The 25,038-nt window shown below is 39.9% G+C and overlaps 1 protein-coding gene across 13 annotated transcripts in view; it reads right to left on the reverse strand.

Annotated features, from left to right (window-relative positions):
- The window catches only part of AHI1 (Abelson helper integration site 1), a 273,332-nt gene extending 248,968 nt beyond the window's left edge, over nucleotides 1–24,364 (reverse strand). For 7 of the 13 annotated variants that reach the window (XM_080665768.1, XM_080665769.1, XM_080665767.1 and 4 more), the window contains exons 1-9: nucleotides 23,624–24,164; nucleotides 19,793–19,880; nucleotides 17,496–17,575; nucleotides 15,888–16,012; nucleotides 11,851–12,407; nucleotides 8,317–8,486; nucleotides 4,684–4,906; nucleotides 3,526–3,718; nucleotides 117–212 (exon numbers count right to left, since the gene is read on the reverse strand). In XM_080665768.1, coding sequence (XP_080521894.1) covers nucleotides 117–212; nucleotides 3,526–3,718; nucleotides 4,684–4,906; nucleotides 8,317–8,486; nucleotides 11,851–12,407; nucleotides 15,888–16,012; nucleotides 17,496–17,523 — 1,392 coding nt within the window. In that variant the 5' untranslated portion in view covers nucleotides 17,524–17,575; nucleotides 19,793–19,880; nucleotides 23,624–24,164. Of the gene's footprint in view, nucleotides 1–116; nucleotides 213–3,525; nucleotides 3,719–4,683; nucleotides 4,907–8,316; nucleotides 8,487–11,850; nucleotides 12,408–15,887; nucleotides 16,013–17,495; nucleotides 17,576–19,792; nucleotides 19,881–23,344; nucleotides 23,501–23,623 lie in introns of those variants that run through there. The other 6 variants (XM_080665775.1, XM_080665774.1, XM_080665766.1 and 3 more) reach the window with 6 other exon arrangements.
- Between the last annotated feature and the right edge of the window lie 674 nt (nucleotides 24,365–25,038).

Genomic DNA, 25,038 nt, shown 5'->3' on the forward strand with positions numbered 1-25,038 from the left:
ACTGCAATCTTACCTTAGATCATAACTCCTTATATGAAACCAAAGTAACTAGGGGAAAAGCAACCAATCAGATTAGAAGATTATTTTAAAGTGTTTGAAACAGAATAAAAACATACCTTGAGAAATGCCCAGGCAATTTTCCGAAAGCCACATTCTTGGTTTTGAATTTCAGAGTTATTCCTAATTTCATCCATGCTTAAGAAATCAAGAATCTGTAAATAAATATTTAAAAATTACTTCACAGAAGCCGCTACCTAAAGTTTAATACTTTCTAATAATATATTAAATGGAAAATGGAAAAATCATTTGTTCATTTTAAAGTTTTCCTTACAGGAAGGAAAAGTATTTTCATCTAATTTCATTAACCTTTAAATTAATTCACACTGTTAGTGAGGTCCATTTTTTGACCACTTTCTTTTATTAATAAACTAGAGGCCCAGTGCACAAAATTCGTGCACTCGGGGGGAGGGAGGCGGTCCCTCAGCCTGGCCTGCACCCTCTCGCAGTCCGGGGGCCTCGGGGGATGTCTGACTGTTGCGGAGGTGGGAGAGGCTCCTGCCATTGCCACTGCACTCACCAGCCATGAGCCCGGCTCAGGGCTTCTGGCTGAGCGGTGCTCCCCCTGTGGGAGTGCACTGATTCGGGGGCAGCTCCTGTGTTGAGCGTCTGCCGCCTGGTGGTCAGTGCGCTTCACAGCAACCGGTCGTTCCACCATTCGGTCGATTCGCATATAAGCTTTTTATTATATAGGATCTTTAATTAAGATTTATTTAAAATCCAAGACAAAATACTAGTTACCTTAAATATAGTCTAGGCACAAATACTAGTACACAAGGTTTAGAATACTTAAACTTTGATCATTTTTTAATGTATGAGAGCAGACTTCGAAGGACTGTTTATTCAAAAACTCATGGTCTTATTTGTCTCTGGGTCCTTCCTTGGATCATCTTCCTGAAATAGGGAATTTTCTCTTTGTATAAATGTTGTAGTTAGGCTTCTCAAGAAAATTTCTTTCACATATCTCCATCCTGTCTGGATGCCAAAGCTCATGGAATTATTACCAACCTGCCACAGAGACTATCTATATTCTAGGTACTTGTCAAAAATTATCACTTTGAACTTACTGGTATTTATCAGAAGTTCAGCTGAGGTAACAAATCGTTATAGAAGAATGCTTTAAAAAATAATATGGACTCCACTCATCCCTGTTCTTTATATTCTTAAACCTGTCTTCAGATGTAATACATGTTCAATGAAAAAGTACTGACAATATAAAAAAATTACAAAGTAAAAACAACTTGTAATCCAGATTCAGAGATGATCAACATTAACATCTACATGTTTACGGGTTTACACATATCTAAACCTTTTTCTGTGCATTCCTAAATACTTCTATATTACTACTATGAATCAAATGCTATTTCATAAACTATTTTGACATGCTTTATAGTGGATATCTCTTCAAGTCAGTATGTAAATATACCATATTACTACTACCAATCCAATACTATTTCACAAACTATTTTGATATGGTTTATAGTGGATATCTCTTCAAGTCAATATGTACATATACCATATTACTACTACCAATCCAATGCTATTTCACAAACTATTTTGACATGCTTTATAGTGGATATCTCTTCAAGTCAATATGTACATATACCATGTATTACAAATACCATAAATTAAATAAAAAACCGTATTATTTAAACAAACCTCTTAAAGATTGAAAAGACGTATCTAAAATTTTTGCTATTATAAACAGTGCTTAAGTGAATACCCTTGCACATACATCTTTGTATAGTTGTCATTTTTCCCTTAGTAGAAATGCCTAGAAGTGTAATAAATTTTAAATACTTCTGGTAAATATTATCAAGTTGTCCTCAAAACACCCTTAAAAAGTGGAAATCAAAAATTAGTCTTGGCCCCAGCTGGTTTGGCTCAGTGGATAAAGTGTTGGCCTGCAGACTGAAGGGTCCTGGGTTCGATTCCAGTCAAGGGCACATGCCTGGGTTGCAGGCTCAATCCCTGGTGGGGGGCGTGTAGGAGGCAGCCGATCAATGATTCTCTCTCATCATTGATGTTTCCATCTCTCTCTCCCTTTCCCTTCCTCTCTGAAATCAATAAAAATATATTTAAGAAAAAAAAGTTTTGTAAACAATAACACATTATACTAAAACTTAAGAAGCAACCAAAAGTGTTTATAATCCAAGAATCTTTCTTAAATTTCATATTAATAAAATGAATATGAAAGAATATTATAGTAACAAATGACAAATTTCTATGACAAAGAAAAAATTCCTTGACATACAGATTATATCACTTAAAAAAATCACAGCTTTGCATAAATCATACATAATCAGATGTAAATGGTGGAATATTTGCTTCCTAAACACACATAGATCACCTAAAAGTTAAAGATCATAAAAACAAGTAACTACAAAAGCAATCACTGGTTCTTGTCATGCCTTGCTCTTCCCATGCTAAAATTCCCCATCTTGCTTAAACTGGAAAATAGGTTTTCTCGACTTCCTTTTGCTTATGGAGAGATAACATGAATTAGTTAAAAGAAATGTGGTATTTAGGTTTAAACTAACTTCAAATACAAATTACCTGCACTTAAAATTGGAATAACTGAAAAAAATCACTTTACACTTCAAAAAATCACTTTACACTCTTTGATTTCCTTTGCAATAAAAAATTAAAATAGCATGTCAGCTCAAAGGCCATTTACTCCACAAAGCTTTCCCTAACAGATCAGACCCTCCACTAACCTTCACATCTAACAAGTTCTACTTCATTTGGTTATATATTACATTGTATTAGTCAAGCGATATGTGTACGTTCACCTTTTTCTCTTAGTAGTATACAAACTCTTAGGCAGTCTGATATTGAGTTTACACTCCATGAAATAAGTTAAGAATGTAGAATAACATAGATACAGATTAGATTCAACACTTCAGTTAATAGTCATGGCATTGTTGTAAGGATTAAATAACAGAGTAAATCCAATGGCTAAATACTTGCACTAGTAAATGCTCAACAAATATGCTATTACTTTTATCTCTTACTTGTATCTCCACTGCATGTTATAACACTAAATAATAGAAACTAAATTCTCACAGTACTTGGTTGTATATTAAACTACTAAAAACAACAGCTTACATTTTTGCTATGCAATTGGCCCTCTGTATCTGTGGGTTCCACATCTGAAGATTCAACTAAACGCACATCACAAATATTTTTTAAAAATCCCAGAAATTTCCCAAAAGCAAAACTTGAATTGGCCATGCACTGAGCAATATGCTGAATCAATGTGAATGAAGTGATGTGTAGGCATACCCTGATGCAGCCTATATGCAAATATAGGTTGTATGCAAATACTGCAACATTTAATATTATAAGGGACTTCAGCACCCACAGATTTTGGTATCTGCAGAGGGTCCTGGAACCAATCTCCTGTGGATACCGAGGGACGACTGTAATAACTAAAATTTAGTTTAAATTGCTCTATTCAATTCATACCTCAAAGAACAGGATGACTTTAGGGCTCTCATCAAAATCTCGAAGCAAATAGGGAAAGTTTTCATTAAATATAATTTGTTCTTCCCACTCTGGAAGCCTTGATTTTAACTGTTTAAAATCATATGGCTGGGTCATAATAGGAAGAATATAATCCACATTGTCTTTTTCAAAGTAAGATGAAACAGGCCGTTCACTGTTCAAAAAAAGATATTTCTATTAACACAATTCTTTATAAATTTGAGAATGTGAGAAAAAAATAAAAAATATGGTATTCAAAGTGAGGCAACTAGAAATAATGAATAGCCATGATTCACAAGGAAAAATTACTTTGTCCATCTAGAAAATTATAAATTTTATGAGACTTAAAAGTGGTAGTACTTCATTTTGCACTTACATACTATCAGTTGGTTTCACAGAATTATTTTATTATAGAAATATAAAGTGAGAGGTATGGCTATACCTTCAGCATTCAAAGCTGGAATAAAGTACCTCCTTCAGAATCTTAAATGAGTTTGTCATAAATAAAATAGTACCGTACATTTAAATAAAAATGAACACAATAGGATTGTAAACCTTTCAAGGTTTATATGCCCTAAGACAACTGAATAAGTGAATGACCTTTTTGATAATCCTCATGTTTCTCATCCTTGCCATCTTTCCAAGTAGATAGCTTTTTAAATTCTAGTATAATTGTTTATTTTATTGTATTTTTTTATTTGGGTCTTCAAGCACACATTAGCTATGGGAGTAATAGTAGGAATAAAATTAAATTCAAGATTCATTTATCTCACCTGAGATCCAGGTAACATAATAACTTCAAAACAAAAATATGAAGTTAGAAAACAAATGCATTTACAGTGCAACGTAAAAAGATTTACAATGCTAGTTTAATGTCATAAATCAGTCATTAAGCTTGGCAGAAACTCTCTCAACTCTCCTCCACTTAAAATGAATCACTAAATTAACAGATGCTCTCCATTTCTTCTATAAAACATACTGATCAGTGTGAATTGTTGGTGAATACCTAAAACTGGTAAACTGTTCTCCAATACAAATCCATAGCCCTACTCACAATGACTTTCAATGGCAGAAAAGAGGACTTCTACTATAGACATTTTCAATTCAATGGGTTGGCTATACAATTAAAAAAAAAATTACCTATTATCTTTCTTGACATACTGACCAGTAATCTCATCAACCACATGAATTTTTACCATGGGGCGAGAAATCTTAAAATCTGACTTAAGTCGATCAGTTCGGTGAATGTAAATTCCCAGGACAAGGTCATCATCAAGCAAACATTTGGGATAAACTGGACTATCTCGATTTGTTATTTCATGAACACCATCATCACCATCAGTGTCTTCATTATCATCTGAAACTACAAGTATGGAAGAAAATCAACACTGCAATTCATTTTTCCCACAACAATATACTCAACAATGTAAGTTGAATTTTCATATAGCCTAATCTTAATGATTCATGGTTATTTGTCTCTGTTAATAAAGAAACCTCAAGGAAAAATCTAGACAAGCCCAGCCAGTGTGGCTTAGTTGGTTGAGCACTGTCCCAAGTACCAAGAGGTCATCAGTTTGATTCCCGGTCAAGGCACATGCCCAGGTTGCAGGTTTAATCCCCAATAGGAGGCATGCAGGAAGCAGCTGATCGATGTTTCTATCTCCCTCTCCCTTCTTCTCTCTCTAAAAATCAATTAAAAATATATTTAAACAACAACAAAAGAAAAATCCAGACAATATCAGACAACACTCTAAGAATAAAACACTGCATTTCCTAATATATTAAAATAAGGAATCTTTATTTTCCCTAACAAGGACCAACAACAAAAAAGAAAAAGAGAGCAAAGATAAAAAATAATTTTATCTAGGTCTTTTCCAAGGGGAATATATATCACTCAATTCATTTATAACTGTAATTTATGCTTCTGAGCAGGATGTAGTAGGTCAATGCTTCTGGTAATAAATACTTGAAAAGCCAAATGAATTAAAAAGACTTTATTTTTAAAGGCATCAGAAAAGTATTTTTTAAAGGCATGAGAAAAGTAGAGAAACAATGTATGGACTAACATTCCAGGAAAGGAGAAGCATTCAGAGGTAAGCTGAAGGATTTGTAGCTATATTTTTATGTAAGTAAAGACTAGTGTCTAGCTATATAAATTATTCTCACAAATTAATAAAAAAGACAGACAATTCCATTAAAAAATATACACTGAAGACTTGAACAAATTTACCAATGAAGAAATCCAACTAGTCAAACATGAAGAAGATGCTCAACTTCACTAGTTATCATGGAAATCAAATTAAAGTCAAGATGAAATATACACAACTAAAAATGGCTAATGTTTCAAAATACTAACACCAATGTTAGTGAAAATGTCGAGCAATGGAGGCTCACAAATACTGCCTGTATCAATTGGTAACCAACTCTGGAAAAATGGGATCCACCTATTAAAGTGTAAAGTCCACATAATCTATGACATAGTAACTCTACTCCTAAGAATCCTATCTAATAAAAGGATAATATGCAAATTAACCATCACTCGGCCATAAAGATGGCGGCACCCATGGCCACAAGATGGCGGCGCTCAGTCCCCTCAGCCCCACCAGAGTCCCCCAGTCCTGGGGGGGTGGCCACTGAGAGCGGGTAGCATCAGAGGCCTGGTGGAATGCTTGCTTCGTTGCTGCAGCGACGAGGCAAGCGTCCCGCCCTGGCCGCAGAGAGCCTCTGGGCAGCGCGCACGCACGAGGAGCAGCCGGGGCACAGAGAGCCTCTGGGCGGTGGGTGCAGAGTGGCCAGACCCCGCAGAGAGCAGAGAACCACGGGGAGTGGGCCTAAGCCGTCATGGCTCCCAGATTGGAGAGGACTCCCCTAAGGGCTCCCAGTTTGGAGAGGGTGCAGGTCGGGCTGAGGGACCCACCCCCCATGCACAAATTTCGTGCACTGGGCCTCTAGTATGCTCAATAAAAATGTATACATACACTTGCCAAAAGACATGACTAGAATATTCATTATAGCTTTATTTGTAACCACCTAAAACAGTGGTTCTCAACCTTTCTAATCCCGCGACCCTTTAATACAGTTCCTCATGTTGTGGTGACCCCCAACCATAAAATTATTTTCGTTGCTACTTCATAACTGTAATTTTGCTACTGTTATGAATCATAATGTAAATATCTGTGTTTTCCGATGGTCTTAGGCGACCCTGCTAGCGGTTCTCAACCTGTGGGTCGTGACCCACAGGTTGAGAACCACTGCTGCAGAGACTAAGACCATTGGAAAACACAGATATTTACATTACGATTCATTAACAGTAGCAAAATTACAGTTATGAAGTAGCAACAAAAATAATTTTATGGTTGGGGGTCACCACAACATGAGGAACTGTATTAAAGGGTCGTGGCCGAAACCGGTTTGGCTCAGTGGATAGAGCGTCGGCCTGCGGACTGAAGGGTCCCAGGTTCGATTCCGGTCAAGGGCATGTACATTGGTTGCGGGCACATCCCTGGTGGGAGGTGTGCAGGAGGCAGCTGATCGATGTTTCTCTCTCATCAATGTTTCTAGCTCTCTATCCCTCTCCCTTCCTCTCTGTAAAATATCAATAAAATATATTTAAAAAAAAAAAAAAAAAGGTTGAGAACCACTGACCTAAAACAAGAAACTCAAATGTCTATCAATACAATAGGTAAATTAATTGTGCTATATTTATACAATGGATATCTATACAATACAAAAACAGAACTGATGATGAATAAGCTTAACTGCATGCAATAATAGTATAAATCTCACAAAAATAATTTTGAGTGAAAAAAGCCAGACACAAAAGAGCATAGTATTTATGATTCTATTTATTTGAAAGTAGAAAAGCAGGCAAAAATAAACTATGCGTTTATTTTTTATGTCAAGACAGTGTTTATATGCCAAGATAGTGTTTACTCCTAAAGGGCAATGAACTGGAAAGGGACTTGAGAGGACTTCTGGGTGCCGATGATGTTCTGTTTTTTTATTTGGATGATGATTCTATAGACATGTTCAGTCTGTAAACATTCACTAAGCAGTATATTTATAATATGTATATTTTTCCAAAATTTAATTACAGAAACCACAAAACATCATCAATTGCATAATCCAATGAATAAGTACCATAAAGTCTAAAATTGCCTATTATAGTGCCAGTTTTTTTTGCCAATTAAATAGAAACTGAAAACAACAACAACAACAACAAAAGGATGTAGGAAAAAGGAAAGAGTAATAAGTAAAGGAAAATACGAGGAAAGATATGAGTAAAGGGGAAGATCAAAAGCAAGAGGGGAAAAGGAACAATGAGAAGGACATAAGCCAACTTAGGCTGAGGAATTGGGAAGACCCCATGTTTGACAGAAGCATGCAGCCTCAACATCTGAAATGTTTACTGGCTGTTGACCATTTATAGCTTTCAACTATGAGTCTAAATTATTTAGGGTTCTAAACTCAATGGTAGAAAGAAGAAATCTTCTATGCTATAATAGCAACTACAAAGTTAATGTCATTCTAGAGTTGAATTAAATTAAGTCAGGAATTAGAGATGAGTCAAGCAGATACTAACTTATCACAGAGACAGAGTCACAAATAATTAACTGTTTTAATCTAGATGAATCCAAGAACAAGTACCAAATATTCTATATTGGATTTTTTCAATTATATCTTTATAAGATTTTTAGTTTTAAGGACTGAAAGTTCTAAAATCAAGTTATTTCTACCAAGGAACACATTTTTCAATTAATCAGGATAACAAACCTGCTTTAGGCTTCTTTTTCTTTTTCCTTGGTTTGAATTTTGTCTCATCTTGCATGCTGTCTTCTACATTTTGTTCCACAGTGGTTATTTCATCATCTTGATGATTATCTGAAGTAACTAGACTTTCCTTCTTTTGTTCACCTTGAATTGTGTCATCAAAGGGCAATGTCCTACAAGTATAACCCAAGTATACGTCATTACCTATATATTATCATTATTCACACTGCAGCAAAGTGAACAGTGACTAGAGGCAAGGATAATCCTAAAATCAATATTATTTCCAACTAGGAGATACATATGCTTTCTTTTGCACTAAAATGGTTAGCTGTCAAACTGGGCATATGGATATTCCCCAGGAGTCAAATTAAACTGAGCTCTAAACTCCAGGGGAAAATGAAATTGTATTTTATGAGCAATGGATCTGTTTTTACATAGGATTGATCAAAGCATCCTCACCTTGCTGTCAAATAAAAGACCACATTTCTAAATTACTTTATTTAATAAAAGCAAAACATGTGTTCTAAGTTTGTTCTGTTTTCAAAAGGCTTCAGATATTCAACCTTTGATTTCTAGTTAAAAATTGCTCATTTTCAAGTTGCTGGTGTGCCACTACATTTTCAGAAGGCTGAAAATGAAAATGTGCATCATATTAGCTAATAAATAGTAAAAGGGTAGCATCCCAGAAGTAAATATTGTTGTAGTAAGAAACCAGCCAGTAAAGTTTGTGCCGGAAACCAATCATTGTCTCACTAATAGAAAGAGGCTGGTCAACCTTGAAGCTCTGAAAGGTCAGAGCCAACCACTCCCTATCTAATTGAGACAATGGTAACTGAGGCAACTTCCCCATCTTGTAATCATGTAAATCCTTACTGATATGATAATCCACTTATTACCTGCTTAAGGGCTATGGGTGTTTCCCAAAGCTGCTTAAGGGTAATGGGTGTATCCCATAGCCTCAATAAAAGGGATAGCAAGGCCAGAGCCTAGCGGTAGTCTTCCCACTAGAGGTTGACTCCTGCCTGGCCCCCCCATTTTCCCAAATTAACTCTTTTCTAGTCTCTCTCTTCATTTGTGTGCGGCCTCCTCCAGAAGCCGAACCCTGAACTGGAACCCTGAACCATGAGGGACATGAAAGGGGTTCCCACAAGTTTGTAATTTATCAAGTAAAAAATCTGCATCTAAATAATCAAAAATTGACTTCCATTATATATAAAATTATATTTCAAAAGAGAGGTTGAGAAATAAAAAAATTAGAGAATATTTCAATTAGTCATCTCAGAAAGCCATGATATTTTAGTACATCATCGAATACTATTACTTAAAGAGAACAATAGCCTTTGCATGTCACTGTCATATCAACCATGGTTTTATTTAAAATTCATGAACTAAATTTATTTACTTATTTTATTTATTTTAAAAATATTTTTAATGATTTTTAGAAAGAGGAAGGGAAAAGGAGAGAGGGAGAGAAACACCAATGTGAGAGCAAACATTAATCGGCTGCCTCCTGCACGCCCCCTACTGGGGATCAAACTGGTAACCTCTCAGTGTGCAGGATGACACCCAACCAACTGAGCCACACAGGCCAGGGCCATGAATTAAACGTATCTAATAGTGAATATGGCTTCCCGATTCATATGGTAGCTATGAGAAGAAAATTTGTAATATACTGTGGTAACAGCAGATAGCCCCCAATAATCCCTACCTCCTAATATTCATAGCTTTGTGTAATTCCCTTCCTTTGATACTTCTAAGTAGACAAGTGTATGACAAAAGTAATAGATGTTATGAATAGGATTAGATTCCAAAAAGACTGTGAATTCTCCCTCTGGAGAAGCAAATGCCCACTGTTGTGAGAAGCCCACATTAATAGGTTTGAATAGCAAGGAACTGATGTCCCTGGCCAAAAGCCAGTCAGGACCTGAGATGTGCCAGCAGTCACATGAGTGAGCTTAGAAGCAGATCTTCCAAGCCTTCCACAACAATGTCATTTGGCAGATCCTCCCCGACCCAGTCAAGTCTTGAGATAACTGCAGCCCCAGCTTATCCTGGCTATAGCCTGTGAGAGACCCTGAGTCAGAGACACCCAGTTAAGCCACACCCAGATTCCTAATTCACAAAACTGATGAGACAATAAGTGCTTGATATTTTAAAGTACTAAATTCTGGAGTAGTTTTTTTTTTTAATGCAGCAACTGATAACTAATAAATAATACTAACATGTCTCTCTAGCAACTCTATTTGCCCTCTCTTTGTTACCACTGGTTATCTAGCTTTTGATAAGAGGAGAATTATTTTTAGATGAGGACATTAGGGGAAACTGCCTCTGTATTCCAAGCAATAGTTGAATACTGAATGCTCCCGCTTCAAGGTATTTACCTAAATATGGATTTACAGAAAACAAATTATGGTAGTTAAAGGACATTTTTTGTTTTCCCCAAGCAGAGACATATTTATATGAATATAGGCACAGTTTGTATTATTTAAAAAGCAGATGTAAGTGAATAGTTAAGGTTAGTCTTTGAAGCAACACTGCTAAGGTTTTGGCTCAGCTTCTTACTGGTTCTGTGACATAAACCCTTCAGTTTTCTCATCTACAAAAGATAATATTACTATTCCCTAGAGAGTTGGTATAAGGAATAAATGAGTTAACTTCTGTAAAACATTTAGCATATGCTGTATTGGCAATGTGTCCAAATGAGAGTCTTAAGAATTTTCTTTGTGAAACTACAGATATCATTTAAAGCTGAAAATAATAGGTATGTTTTTTAAGAAAACATTTTATATTTATTACTAGAGGCCCGGTGCACGAAATTCGTGCATGGGGGGGTGTGTCCCTCAGCCCAGCCTGCACCCTCTCCAATCTGGGACCCCTCGAGGGATGTCCGACTGCCCGTTTAGGCCCGATCCTACCGGAATCAGGCCTAAACGGGCAGTCGGACATCCCTCTCACAATCCAGGACTACTGGCTCCCAAATGCTTGCCTGCCTGCCTTCCTGATTGCCCCTAACTGCTTCTGCCTGCCAGCCTGATCACCCACCACTCCCCTGCCAGCCTGATTGATGCCTAACTGCTCTCCCCTGCAGGCCTGATTGCCCCTAACTGCCCTCCCCTGCAGGCCTGGTGACCCCTAACTACCCTCCCCTGCAGGCCTGGTCACCCCTAACTGCCCTCTCCTGCAGGCCTAGTTCCCCCCAACTGCCCTCCCCTGCAGTCCTGGTCACCCCCAACTGCTCTCCCCTGCAGGCCTGGGTCCCCCCCAAGTACCTTCCCTGCAGGCCCGGTCGCCAACTTCCCTCTTCTGCTGGCCTGGTCACCCCTAACTGCCCTCCCCTGCAGGCTTGATCGCCCCCAACTAACCTCCCTTGCAGGCCTGGTCCCTCCCAACTGCCCTCCCCTACTGGCCATCTTGTGGCGGCCATCTTGTATCTACATGGGGGCAGCCATCTTTGACCACATGGGGGAAGCCATCTTATGTGCTGGAGTGATGGTCAATCTGCATATTACTCTTTTATTAGATAGGATTATAAAGTACCTTGTTTCAGCTTCAGGCAGGATTGGAGCTTTCTTTTTTTTCTTTCTTTTTTTTTCACTGCTCAATTTGTCATCATGCAAGTAAGTATCTGAGGGAAAGTCAGTCAACTGTTCTTTGAGTTTCTTTCTTATTTTCTTCTTAATCTCCTTTGCCATTTCTTCAGCTACCTGGAGCTGGTATACTTGCTTCAGTTGTTCTTCATCTAAATTATTTCCTTTTTCTTCATTTGCCTTCTCACTTCTGTGATAAGCAAAACCTGGTTGTAACCTCATCGGAACTTTCTGATGTAGAAAGTCCACCTTCTCCTCAGAAGTTTCCTGTTCCATTTCTCGTGTAGTCACCTGGCACACTGCTTTTGCAATCTTCTTATTTGCCTGTTCTTGCTTGTCTTCCTGTACACTCCCATCATCATCTGGGTTTTCAGTTGTTGACTGTGGATTGCTTGGTCTGTTTTTAATGACTCGCATGCTCTTCTTTGTGTTGTTAGTGTTAGCAGCAATTATTTCATCACTTTTAGTTTCTTTAATTTTCCGAGGATTGCTTCTAACAGTGTCAAGCTAGGGGAAGACACAGTAACAAAGTTTCAGCTAAGCATAGTTTAGTTATGTAAAGATAAAACACAATGATTAGTGCTCAATAATGTGTAATACTGGAAAAATTATATAATATTTTTACTTGAAAAGTAACATTCTAGAGCACCTGATAAGCACTCTCCTAGTTCATTCTCCCAACATTAGATTGGCAATCTCTGAGGGTAGCTTCTGATCAAATGAGTTAACATGTGAAAAAGTCTTTAATGACTTTTAAGAAGTTAATTGCTCAAATTTCAAATGCTATTTCCTCTTTGGCAGAATGATCCATACCCTAATGAGAAGTTGGTAAAAGAGCCACTGAGCTTACTTCAGGTTCCCCATCAGAAAACATGCATAGGTCATTTATCTTGCTTCATAATCACATTCTAAAACCAACAGTGTATAGCTCTAGGATCAACCTGCAATTAGTCCAAATGTAGCACTGAAAATACTGCAAAGATTAAATATTACCAAGTTCAATTAAATGACAAACTAAGCACACACCAGTACCTCTTTCCCCAATCAGAAACCTTTCGGTGCTCAACCAACTGAGCCACTCTGGCCAGGCTGAAGGATATTAGTAGCTAGAGAATCTAGAATATTTTCCACCCTTTAAAGTTAATTTAACATACAAAATAAACTTTTTAGAAATTGTCATTCATAGAAGCAGATATCACCTCAATGAAATAAGTTATAAGAATAAAATGAGATAGGAGAAACTCAAGATGATATAGGCTAAACCAGGGGTGGGCAAACTTTTTGACTCGAGGGCCACAATGGGTTCTTAAACTGGACCGGAGGGCCGGAACAAAAGCATGGATGGAGTGTTTGTGTGAACTAATATAAATTCAAAGTAAAGGAGCGGAGGGGAGAGCAAGAGAACCCTCCGCTCTTTCGGCTCTGCGGGCCGGATAGAACAGCCAAATGGGCCCGGATCCGGCCCGCGGGCCGTAGTTTGCCCACGGCTGCGCTAAACAATGATAATGAACAAAACGTAATTTAAATTTCCCCCAGGAATATTCCCTTTCTTTTGACCAGAAAAATATTTCTAAGTATTTTTCCTAGGCTACTTATCTATGAATGAAAAGATACCTTAAATGGCCTGGCATTTGCCAAAAGAGACTGAGTAGATTATGCTTAGTCACCTCACAATTAATTGTCTGTCCATCCCCAACATCTAAATTGAACTTTAGGTAAGTGAACTATCCTCTGCCCATTTCCTGAGTATCCATTTAATTTAGCATATCTGGCCTGAAATACAAAAGCCAAGTTCTGACAGTGAGAGAAAATATCAGGCTCTACTTTGACTGAGTCCATAAAAATATCCTGCAGACAATTGTTTCCAGCATTCTTTCTGTTTTTGACCAATGTACACCACCTTGCCCAAGGGGAGGGCATATACCAATATGCAATGTTCCATCCCCTGAATGTCACTATTCCCTACCATACTGTATACCACCAGAGGAAGCACATTCTATTTTAGGACAGTATGCATTAGGGGAGACCTCGTCTTCCCCATTCTGCCAGTAATTCTAAATTGGTATGCAGTAGTACACTGGTGTACTATGAACCTCTCACTATGTGCGGCTGGTTTCTAGCCAATGTTAGCACTTATTGTTGCCTCACTTGAGAATATACAATGCTAGTGTACGCTGATGTCCACCAGACAGAATATTAAAATAAACAAGTCACATTACAATAAAGAATAGGGTAAATTTGCTATAAGTGAAATGTAGGATGTCTACAACTCATCATTAAACTACTGCCCCCCCCCCAAAATAAACTAAGTACCAATTATCAGAACATGCATGAAATGTTTATGTGTCTGTGCACATAAGAGACTGTGGTCGAAGAAGTAAAAGGTGCAACTGAAATAATGAGATAGGTTTGAAGACTAAATAGATCTGCACTAATTGTGGATACTATTATAGACTACTAGAGGCCCAATGCACAAAAATTGGTGCGCTGGGAGGGGGGGTCCCTCAGCCCAGCCTGCACCCTCTCACAATCCAGGACCCCTTGAGTAGGGTCCCTGTGCCTGGCCTGAGATCAGGGCCTATCAGGGCTTTCCTACCCTGGGCTGCAGGCAGCTGGCCCCCACCCCGCCACTGCCGCTGCTTGCCATCTGTACAGCGCTGCCCCCGCTCCCCTGCCACCGGTGGCCTCCCTCTTTCTTTGCTGGGAGGTGGGGCCAGCCCTGCAAGGGGCCATCTGCCTACCTGATCACCCCTAACCACTCCGCCTGCCTGCCTGATTGCCCCTAACCGCTTGCTTGGGGGCGGGGCCAGCCCGGTGAGGGGTTGTCTGCCTTCCTGATTTCCCCTAACAGCTTGCCTGCCTACCTGATCACCCCTAACCGTTGGTCTACCTACCTGATCACCCCTAACCACTCTGCCTGCCTGCCTGATTGCCCCTATCCCCTTGCTTGGGGATGGGGCCAGCCGGTGAGGGGCCACCTGTCTACCTGATCACCCCTAACCGCTGGTCTGCATACCTGGTCACCCCTAAACGCTGGTCTGACTACCTGATCACCCCTAACCCCTCTGCCTGCCTGCCTGTCCCTTACCGCTTGCTTGGGGGCGGGGCCAGCACTGACTTCCAGTTGATCAGCCTCTGGTCATTATTGGTCGTTACGACCAGGGTTTTTATATATTAGGATTGTACCCAGGGAATCAGGTTGTAGCTAATTGCTGATTTGTTTAGTATTGCTTTGAGTTCTGTATTTTTAATCCTTCCAACTGTGCTGGCAAAAATTCTATCATTTGAAGTGTACCTTAAGTACAAAAGGATAATTAGTGCCTTAACTTTCCATGGATTTCTCCTGGTTCTGCTGCATAAAACCACACAAATAAGTCTAAATAGAGATAAACCATTGAATATATGAAGTAAGATATTATATTCTAAGTTGTTCTGGGTTAAAGATTTTTATTTTCTTCAAATATGTGTAATATGGCTAGTTTTGATTTCCCCCATTACCCCCTTGTCACTCTCACCAGTTTGTCTATGTCAGTGGTCGGCAAACTCATTAGTCAACAGAGCCAAATATCAACAGTACAACGACTGAAATTTCTTTTGAGGGCCAAATTTTTTAAACTTAAACTATATAGGTAGGTACATTGTTATTAACTTAATTAGGGTACTCCTTCAATCGCACTGTACGTGCGCGCCTGCACATGGTATTTTGTGGAAGAGCCACACTCAAGGGGCCAAAGAGCTGCATGTGGCTCGCGAGCCGCGGTTTGCCAACCACCGGTCTATGTTATTCTTGTAGGACAGCACTCAAGGCTGAACTCAATATTCCAACAGTGATGTTGATTCTAATGTAAATTTCATTTTACCACGTATTATTGTCCATGATATAAATTTATTGTTTTTAATTTCCAAAGTTCCTTAGAGTTTTAATATGAAAAGTCATAACTTTATGCAGATACATAAGTCACCATTACCAAATAATCAATTACTCACTGAGATTTTTTCTCCAGATGTGCCAATATTTTTCTTCAGTTTTTTTCTTTCGTATATTTGATTATTGTGAGTCTTAAGCAATTCCTCAAAATGAACTTCGGTTTTTACCTTGGCTTCACTCTCAACTACAAATAATAAAGACTCATGTCATTTTCTAAATAACTCTACTATAACATAGCTACATTATTAATATGTTAAAGAATACAGTCTTGTAAGTACCCACGTGCGTTCTTCAGCTACATTAGAACAACTAACCAGTCCTTTCTTCTTATAAAAAGCTTTCCTTTTGGCTTTGATGACACCACACTCATCTGTATCCCTCTTACCTTTTGGCTTACAACCTCTAAAAGTTTCCTTTGATAAGTTAATTATTTATGATGCATAGTAGCACCTACTACTCTTAGTTATATGGCCTTAGATAAGTTAGTTAACATTTCTAAATGTCTTCCTTACCTATAATATTAGAATACTCTTATGCCAAAGATCATTTTCCATGAAAAACGGCTAACACTTGCCTAGTCAATAATCAACATTCAACAAATATTAAAAGTTTAAAGTTGCTTTTTCCTTTAAAATATAAATCAAATCCTGTTATTCTCTTACTTAGGACCCTGTGAGCTTTCCATTTCACTTAAGACAGAAATAAAAAAATAAAACAAGTCCTCTCTATGTGCTGCAGGATTCATACTTCCTGGCCTACCCACCTCCATAGCTTCAAATCAAGACAAATGTCCCCTGAGATCCCTACATTCTGGCCATACTGCCCTTCTAGATCCTCTGTCAGAACAAGTTCCTCCCCATGTGAAGCTGTTTCTTGGTGGTGGACGCTGCTCACTCCTTGCGTGGCTGGTATTAAGCTGCCTGTTTAATAATACTTCTAAAGTACAACCGCTACTGACAACTTCATTAAATTTCTCCACTTCTCAAGCAAGCAGACGATTCTTTTCCCTCACAGAACTTAACACAACTTGAAACTGTGTAATTACTTTGTATACCTATAAATAAATATACCATCTGTGTCTTCCACTATACTGTGTGGTTTACAACTATATCCTTAGCTACTATTATGGGGTCTGGCATCGAATAAATACTCAAACATGTATTAAATAAATGCTGAATGAATGAATGAATGTCCCAGAGGAGATGTTGGCAAACAAAGCCTGCATGCCAGTCACCTGTTTATGTAAATAAAGTTTTATTGGAACAAAGCCATGCCCACTCTGTTAAGAATTGTTATGGCTGCTTTAGTACTTCAATGGCAGTGTTCAGTAGTTGTAGCAGAGACCAAGCTTAAAATATCTACTGGCTTGCATTTTAAGAAAAAGTTTGCCTCTGACTGTTTAAAACATTCACTTTGATGATTAAAAACGAAAACTAACCATTTGTTGTAATTATTATTTACTTTGTCCAGTTGAGTCCTAAACTGCCATCCATTGAATACATGCTAACCTTAATTACCAACATCAAGTAGAAGATAGAATATCAAACTCTCAAATATCTCTAAATGTTAATATTTGGTTGATAACATCTACCTTATTCAATAATCTGTTAAAGCACCCATTAAAATAATCCAAACTTTAAAATAAATAAATTGTATTGTATACATACATTTTATAAAAGTCTCACCAGTGGGCATAATCTCAGTTTTATGGAGAGCACTGAGTTGCAATGTATTAACTCACAGGATCCTATTAAAACAAAGAGGATTTATTTGGAATATGGAAGTTCCAAATAAAAATTATAATATACTCTTTAGGCAAAATGATGTCATTAGTTTTATACCAATCTCTCTTACCTCAATCTTATGTAAATAACTTGAATACATTTGAATCAGTTTAGAGTCCAACATAAAGTAAAGCAAACTGGATCACATTTGAATAAAATAGTCACATATTTGAAATAAAAATTTTAAAAAATTGAAAGGCAATAAACATGTAACTTGGTATGTTATATTTTTTATACACTTTTAATAAAGTGTTTCAAGTAAAAAAATGAACATTTCAATTCATCTTTAAGAAACCAAATTCCTTCTCAGGATTGACTTTCCCAAGAGCACACACTCTTATGTTAGTCAAGTATGCTTGTGGGGAGCACATTCACAGATAATGAATTTAAAAATCGCTGAACCTGCCACTGAAAATGCTGCTAGAATAGAGGTGAGCACAAGCATTCATCCCATCTTTCTCAAATAAATATATGTGGGTGTGTGATATTGTGTATCAAAACTATGGGTAAATTCAGTATATATATATATATATATATATATATATATATATATACACATTTATTTATTTCTGAATTGCCAACTTTACTTAAAGATGGGAGTGTGTCCAAAACAAACATTAATTCCTACATTAGAACAAATATGTGCAATAGTTTTATTGATTTTTTAGAGAGAGAAGGGAGAAGAGAGAAACATCAATGTGAGAACATAACATCAATCAGCTGCCTCCTGCCAGCCTCCTACTGTGGATCGAGCCCAAAACCTGGGCATGTGCCCTGACTGCAATGGAACCAGCAATCTTTTGGTGCACGGAATGACACCCAACTCACTGAGCCACACCAGCCAGGGCCAAGATGCAGATGTTTCTAAGAATAAAACTAAACACGCTTAAAAGAAAAGGAAAACATTACTTGAGTTGGCTCAGCAATTATCATTTTCTTCTGGTATTATGGTACTTCGGACAGAAAACTCTTGAGAAAAAATGCTTACAAAAGAAAAGAGTGATTATATAAATACACCTAATTATGTGAGTTAGGTAACAACTAAGTAGTACACAGGCAAAAAAAATATCCCTACATCCACACAGTAAAAACTCCTATACTTCGGTGATAAGACCCTATATTTACTTTTTAGTAAATACAGATTTAAAAGCCTCGTCATCTACTTTCCAATTGACCCCAAATTAGAAAAGAGAAAGGCTGCAAAGGCAAGTGAAATAACAAATCAGTAACTGAAACCCGACTTCACAGAGATAGGAAAAATATAAAGCAGAGAATTATTTAATATTTATAAAATTCCATGATCATTTAATATATAGGAAAAGAGCTGAACTATGACTATGAGTCAGCAAAGCTTACTTATATTCAACTTAACCTGTGTTCTTTTCTCTTGAGCAGAAAATTTATGACATTTTAGAAAGACTAAATAAAAACAACTGAAGAGGCAGGACAGAGATTCAAGGATGATTCTTATGTTTCTGGGAATAGAATAATTAGAAAATAGTACCATTAAATGGAATACAGTGCATTATTGGAGAAGTACAGTGGAGTAGTTTAAAACCTTAGGCCTGGAATTTGCCTCCGATGCCTAGAGTGGTTACTTGTGATCTTAGGTAATCTGTTTCCTCATCTGTAAAATCAGTTCAACAGGGCCTATTCAAAGGGTTACTGTAAGGGTTGAATGATTTAGAACAGTGTCCAGAACAAGCATCAATAAACATTAGCTACAACTGTAACTGATACTTCTTATGGGGACACTTAGTGAGCTCAGTGGGCATGTTAAGATGGGTATCTGAGAGGCACTAAGCGGCTATAAGCACTTGCTACATCGTCAGATCTCTGGATTCAAATGTTAGTTCTACCTGCCAGTAGATTAGTCTCTGTAGACTTCCATTTCCTAATCTTTCAAATAACAGTAAACCACTGATAGCGTTTCTGAAAAGATTAAATAAGAATATGAAAGTAAAACACTTAGCACAATGCCTAGTGGCGAGCCTTTAAAAAATGACAGCTATTATTACTATTTGTGTGTGTGTACATGTATACTATAATCAGATTATGCTTGGTAGGCAACAGAATACAGGCATACCTTGTTTTATTGCATTTTCATTTACTGCGCTTCACAGATGTGTTTTTTACAAATTAAAGACAAGAACCTCCACCAGCAAAAAGATACAACTTACTTTATTACAATGCTTGCTTTATTGTAGTGGTCTGAATGAACCCCCAAAATCTCCAAAGTATGCCTGTATAGTAATCCAGCAAGGAGACCTAGGATAAAGTTTTGGGCATCATTTATATCTGTGATGATTGCAAGAAAAAAAGTGCCAAATACAGAACTCTGGGAGCCCACAAAAAAAGTAAAAAGACAGTCTCTCTCTAAAATCAATAGAAACAGGAGGACCAAGATGGCAGCATAGGTAAACACCAGTACTCGCCGCCTCCCACAACCACATCAAAATTGTAACTAAAATACAGAACAACCATCATAAGCATATATTTATTACCTATGGACACAGACAACAGGATGGTGAAGGACTGGAGCAGGGCAGGAACTGTGTGGAGGGGAGCAATGGGGGGGAAAGGGGAACATCTATAATACTCTCAATAATCCTATATAATAAAGAGGTAATATGCAAATTGACCATCACATCCTCACACAAAATGGCCTCCCCCATTTGGTCACAAGATGGCCGGCAAAGGAGGGCAGTTGTGGGCAATCAGGCTAGCAGGGGAGAGCAGTTAGGGGTGACCTGGCCTGCAGGGGAGGGCAGTTGGGGGCCACCAGGCCAGCAGGGGAGGGCAGTTGGGGGCCACCAGGCCTGCAGGGGAGGGCAGTTAGGGATGACCAAGCCAGCAGGGGAGGGCAGTTGGGGGCCACCAGGCCTGCAGGGGAGGGCAGTTGGGGGGGACCAGGCCGGCAGAGGAGGGAAGTTGGGGGGGACCAGGCCTGCAGGGGAAGGCAGTTGGGGGCGACCAGGCCGGCAGGGGAGGGCAGTTGGGGGGGACCAGGCCTGCAGGGGAAGGCAGTTGGGGGCGACCAGGCCTGCGGGGGAGGCAATCGGGCTGGCAGCGGAGCAGTTAGGTATTAATCAGGCTGGCAGGGGAGTGGTTAGGGGGTGATCAGGCTGGCAGGCAGAAGTGGTTAGGGGCAATCAAGCAGGCAGGCAGGTGAGCAGTTGGGAGCCAGCAGTCCTGGATTGTGAGAAGGATGTCCAGCTGCCAGTTTAGGCCTGATCAAACAGGGATTGGGCCTAAACCGGCAGTCGGACATCCCCCGAGGGGTCCCAGATTGGAGAAGGTGCAGGCTGGGCTGAGGGACAACGTCCCCCCCCCCCCCCCAGTACACGAATTTCATGCACCTGGTCTCTAGTAAAGATATAAAAAATAAGTGAAAACATTTTTTTTTAAGTAAAAAGACATGAGAGATAGGTGACAAATTGGGAGAGGTAAGTAACCAAAGGGAAAAGAGTTTATATTTTATGGTGCCAGGAGTTGCAGCTGATGCTCTATCCACTGAGCCAAACCAGTTTCGGCAAGTTTTGTTTTTTTTTTAATATATTTTATTGATTGTTTACAGAGAGGAAGGGAGAGGGATAGAGAGTTAGAAACATCGATGAGAGAGAAACATTGATCAGCTGCCTCCTGCACACCTCCCACTGGGGATGTGCCTACAACCAAGGTATATGCCCTTGACCGGAATCAAACCTGGGACCCTTCAGTCCGCAGGCCGACGCTCTATCCACTGAGCCAAACCGGTTAGAGCTGCAGCAAGTTTTGAAGTGAGTTCACTGGATCTGCAATCAGAAAGTCACATGTGCAAAGCTGTTCATGAAGGGGCGGAAACCTGGCAGCCACAGGTGAGGAATGAATGGAGGGTGAGACTATAGAAGAAACATGTAAATCATTGTTTCAGCAATTTTGCTTTCCTCTGTTCCTCCCCACCATCCCCACCCCCAAAGGCAGTGACAGGTGGCAGTAGCTTTGAGACAAAGACAATGGAAGGATTTTGCAGGGTTTTGAGGTTTTTTTAAAATTGTTTCCATACCTCCATCACCCTACCCTTAAAAAAAAAAAATCATCCTCTACACTGCAACCAGAGCAATTTTCTCAAATACAAATATGATGGTATCATTTCTTTGTTTGAAACTCTTCATTGGTTCCCAATCACCCAATGGGAGCCTAAAACTCCTTATGAAATGACCCCTTGCCTTTCTTCACCTCCACTTTCTTCACTACACACATTCTGTGCTCTAGCCATGTGAAACTACTTGCAGCCCTCAAATGTGACAAACTCATGCTTTTGTACCAGTACACATAAACCTCTCTCTCATGAGAAATGCCCTTTCTCCCTGTCCATCTAACATATGTGTAAGTATCCTTTGACGCTAAATGCAATTGGTATCTCTGCAGGAGAGCACTCTAATGTTGAGGGGCAATTAAATACTTCTCTGTGCCCCCACAGTGCAGTGATCTTCATACCTCCCTCTAGCAGCTAGTAAAATGTTCTGTTAGCCTTTTGGAGGGCTAGACCTATGTTCTCTTCATCTTACGCATTCTCATTTTAAAAATAGGGCGGAGGTGTCAGTAAGAATGGTTCTAGGGTCAGAAAGACTCAGGCCTAAGCTCTTGTTCTGCCACTTACAGAATGTGCCTTGGGCAAGCTACTTAATATCACTAAAGCTAGTTTCTTGGTTGTTTTTTTGTTTTTGTTGTGATTTTTTTTGCCTGAGAAATTAAAATGGCACCAACTTTACTGTAAGGAGAAAAGGAAATACTGAAAAGCAAAGTGATCAGCACAGTAGCTGACACGTTGTAGGTACTCAAGAAAATTACTTTATGATCATTACTACAGTATTAAAATAATTATGTGATAGGTAGAATACATTAAGTAAATTACGTATTTACATTATTTACTATTTAGTATTTTAATGCACAACTGGTAAACATTAGTTAACAATGCACCGGATACATTACAGAAACAATCTAAGTGTTAACATATACTACAGCAAATACATTATAGGATGACCAATATTTGACTAGTAACATCAATGGCAAAAATTAAAGTCAGACTTAAAAGGACATTCCTGAAACTCACATGTGCCATTATTTTATATCTTCTCCCTCACAACCCCTTTAGCAGGTGCTATTAAGAGATACGGTATAGGAAAATTAACTGCATTATGTTTCATCTCATTGTAGTTTTTCTCAAACCACCTGATTATTTGCCAATATATGACTAAAGATTAAGGGGAGAAAAAGTTGTGAGGTTTGGATAACTCTTTAAAGAATTTTATAGCATAGGGGAAAAAATAAACAAAAACCTTTATACAAAATTCAATTAATAAATCAATGATAGTCTACACAAATAAACAAGATTCTAAACATGGTTTGAAAATACCCTTGGTATTTGAATTATCTCAAATATCTTTTTTTAAATTTACCATAGTAAATATCTGATCTTCTTCCTGAAAGCTCAAGCAGTGACAGCAATCAGTGCAACAGGTGAAGAAAGAGAAAGAGGCCATACACTCCAATCAGCAGATGTTTCACAGGAGAGGTTCTTAGTCTACTTTTTTTCCCTGTATTTATACATATCGAAAATACCCTACTAATTAATTTGACTTTTTCCTTAAAAATGAAACACCTCAATCACCTTTTCTCAGATGTCATAAAAGGCATTCACAGGTTCAATATCAGCACCAGGGCGACATCCGAAAAGGGATTAAACGTACTTATTTTGAAAGCGTTTACCATAAACCAGAACCGGGAGTAGGAAAAGCAAAGACTGCATTCACTCCATCGGGACTCCACGCCGAACACTCCAGATCCCTGGAGCCCAGGGAAGGAAGGGAGCGGGAAAGTGCGTCTATTGCCCAAAACCACATCCGTCCGCTGGGCGGCGCTCCGCCGTCAGCCTGCGGTGGCGCACGGCCGCCCCTGCGCCCAGAGCCCCGAGCAGCCCCAGGCCGCCGGTCCCCGGGCGGCGCGGCACAGGCCTGCCGCGTACTCACGGGGAGGAGACGCAGGGCGGCCGACAGCCCGTCCCACTGCATCCGACGCCGGGACGGTGCGAAGTGGCCCCGCGCGCCAGGAGCGGCGGGCTGGCAGTTTAGCGGCCACACAGGCAACGCAGCCGCCAGAAACCCGGGCGCCCAGAGCGGGCCCGGTGTCTCCTAGCTGGCAGCGCGCAGCCGGCTGACGTCTGCACTACTGCCCCGCGGTTCCCAGGACAACCGACGCGGCCGGGCCTGGACCGCCGCCCCTGCTGTGGCGCCCCTCACGGCTCCGCCCCGGCGCTTCCCAAGGCCGCGCCCCAAGGTACTGCGGAGGGGCGCGCGCCCGCCGGTCCGCGCGTCCTGAGACTGCGGCCGGGTACGCGCCCCGAGGGCCGCGCGCCGCACCCCTAGAGCCCGCGCGGTCCTGCGAGGGAGAAGTATCCGCAACCGCCGGAGCGGAAAGGGACCCCGGAATGCGCCGGTGCCCCGAGAGCCTGAACTCGCCCCCACAAAGCACCTCTGCAGCTCAGAACTGTAGCCAGCGCTGCGAAAAACGGGACAGGGCAGAGCGAGCCGGGGAGGCTGTCGTGGACCCCGCGAAAGATGAGAAACCCGAATGCGGGAAAGAAACATTCGCCACGCCCCCACGCGATCGCACCCACCTGCAAGCGTGCAGAAGCGTTGCACCACAGACCAAATGTTAAGGAAAAAATTATCCACGAATCGTTTGGCGCTAAGTTATCAGTATGTGTTTGAAGTAGAACAAAAAGAAAAACGTCATCTTTTCTACGCCCAGTGCCCCCTCCCACTTTCTAATTTCTGCCACAGGCGCCATCTTTAGTTCTGAGTCACCGGGGCTGGAAAAATACCAGACAAGTCACTCCTACACGTCAGTTTTCTGCAGCTTTAGTCACGCAGTGTGACCTGTTGCGTTGGTTGTACGGTGGGAGCGTTAAGCGTATCTCTTTGGAAGCTAGCTTTTTCCATTTCCATTGGCATCGCCGTACCTTACAGAGCATATCCCATTTGCTTCTCAAAGTCCTGTGAGAAGGCAGAAATTACCAATCCAATGTGTCTCAAACCAAAGTGTTTCGCCTTTCACTCAAACACTTTCTGGGTTTCTATCGCGGTTTAAGTCGCCACCATCCTCCCAGTATTGTAGTCAGTTACCTGTTGAGCGTCCTAAATACATCTCACACCGAAATCATGTGCATTCTACCTTTATAACCCCCGTGTATAGTTTATCCATCTCAATGCCCACTGCCTAATGCCAGCCTTCACGGCATCTCCCAAGGATTATTGTAAGAGGGCCTCTTTGGGAGTCCCCTGATCAAGTTTTGACCCCTGGAATCCCATCCCCACATCACTAACCAGAATGACTTCACTGAAAATGTAAATCTGATAATGCCACGCTCCTGAAAATTTTCCAT

This window comes from Plecotus auritus, assembly GCF_963455305.1.
Source record: "Plecotus auritus genome assembly, chromosome: 4".
NCBI classification, from domain to species: Eukaryota; Metazoa; Chordata; class Mammalia; order Chiroptera; family Vespertilionidae; genus Plecotus; species Plecotus auritus.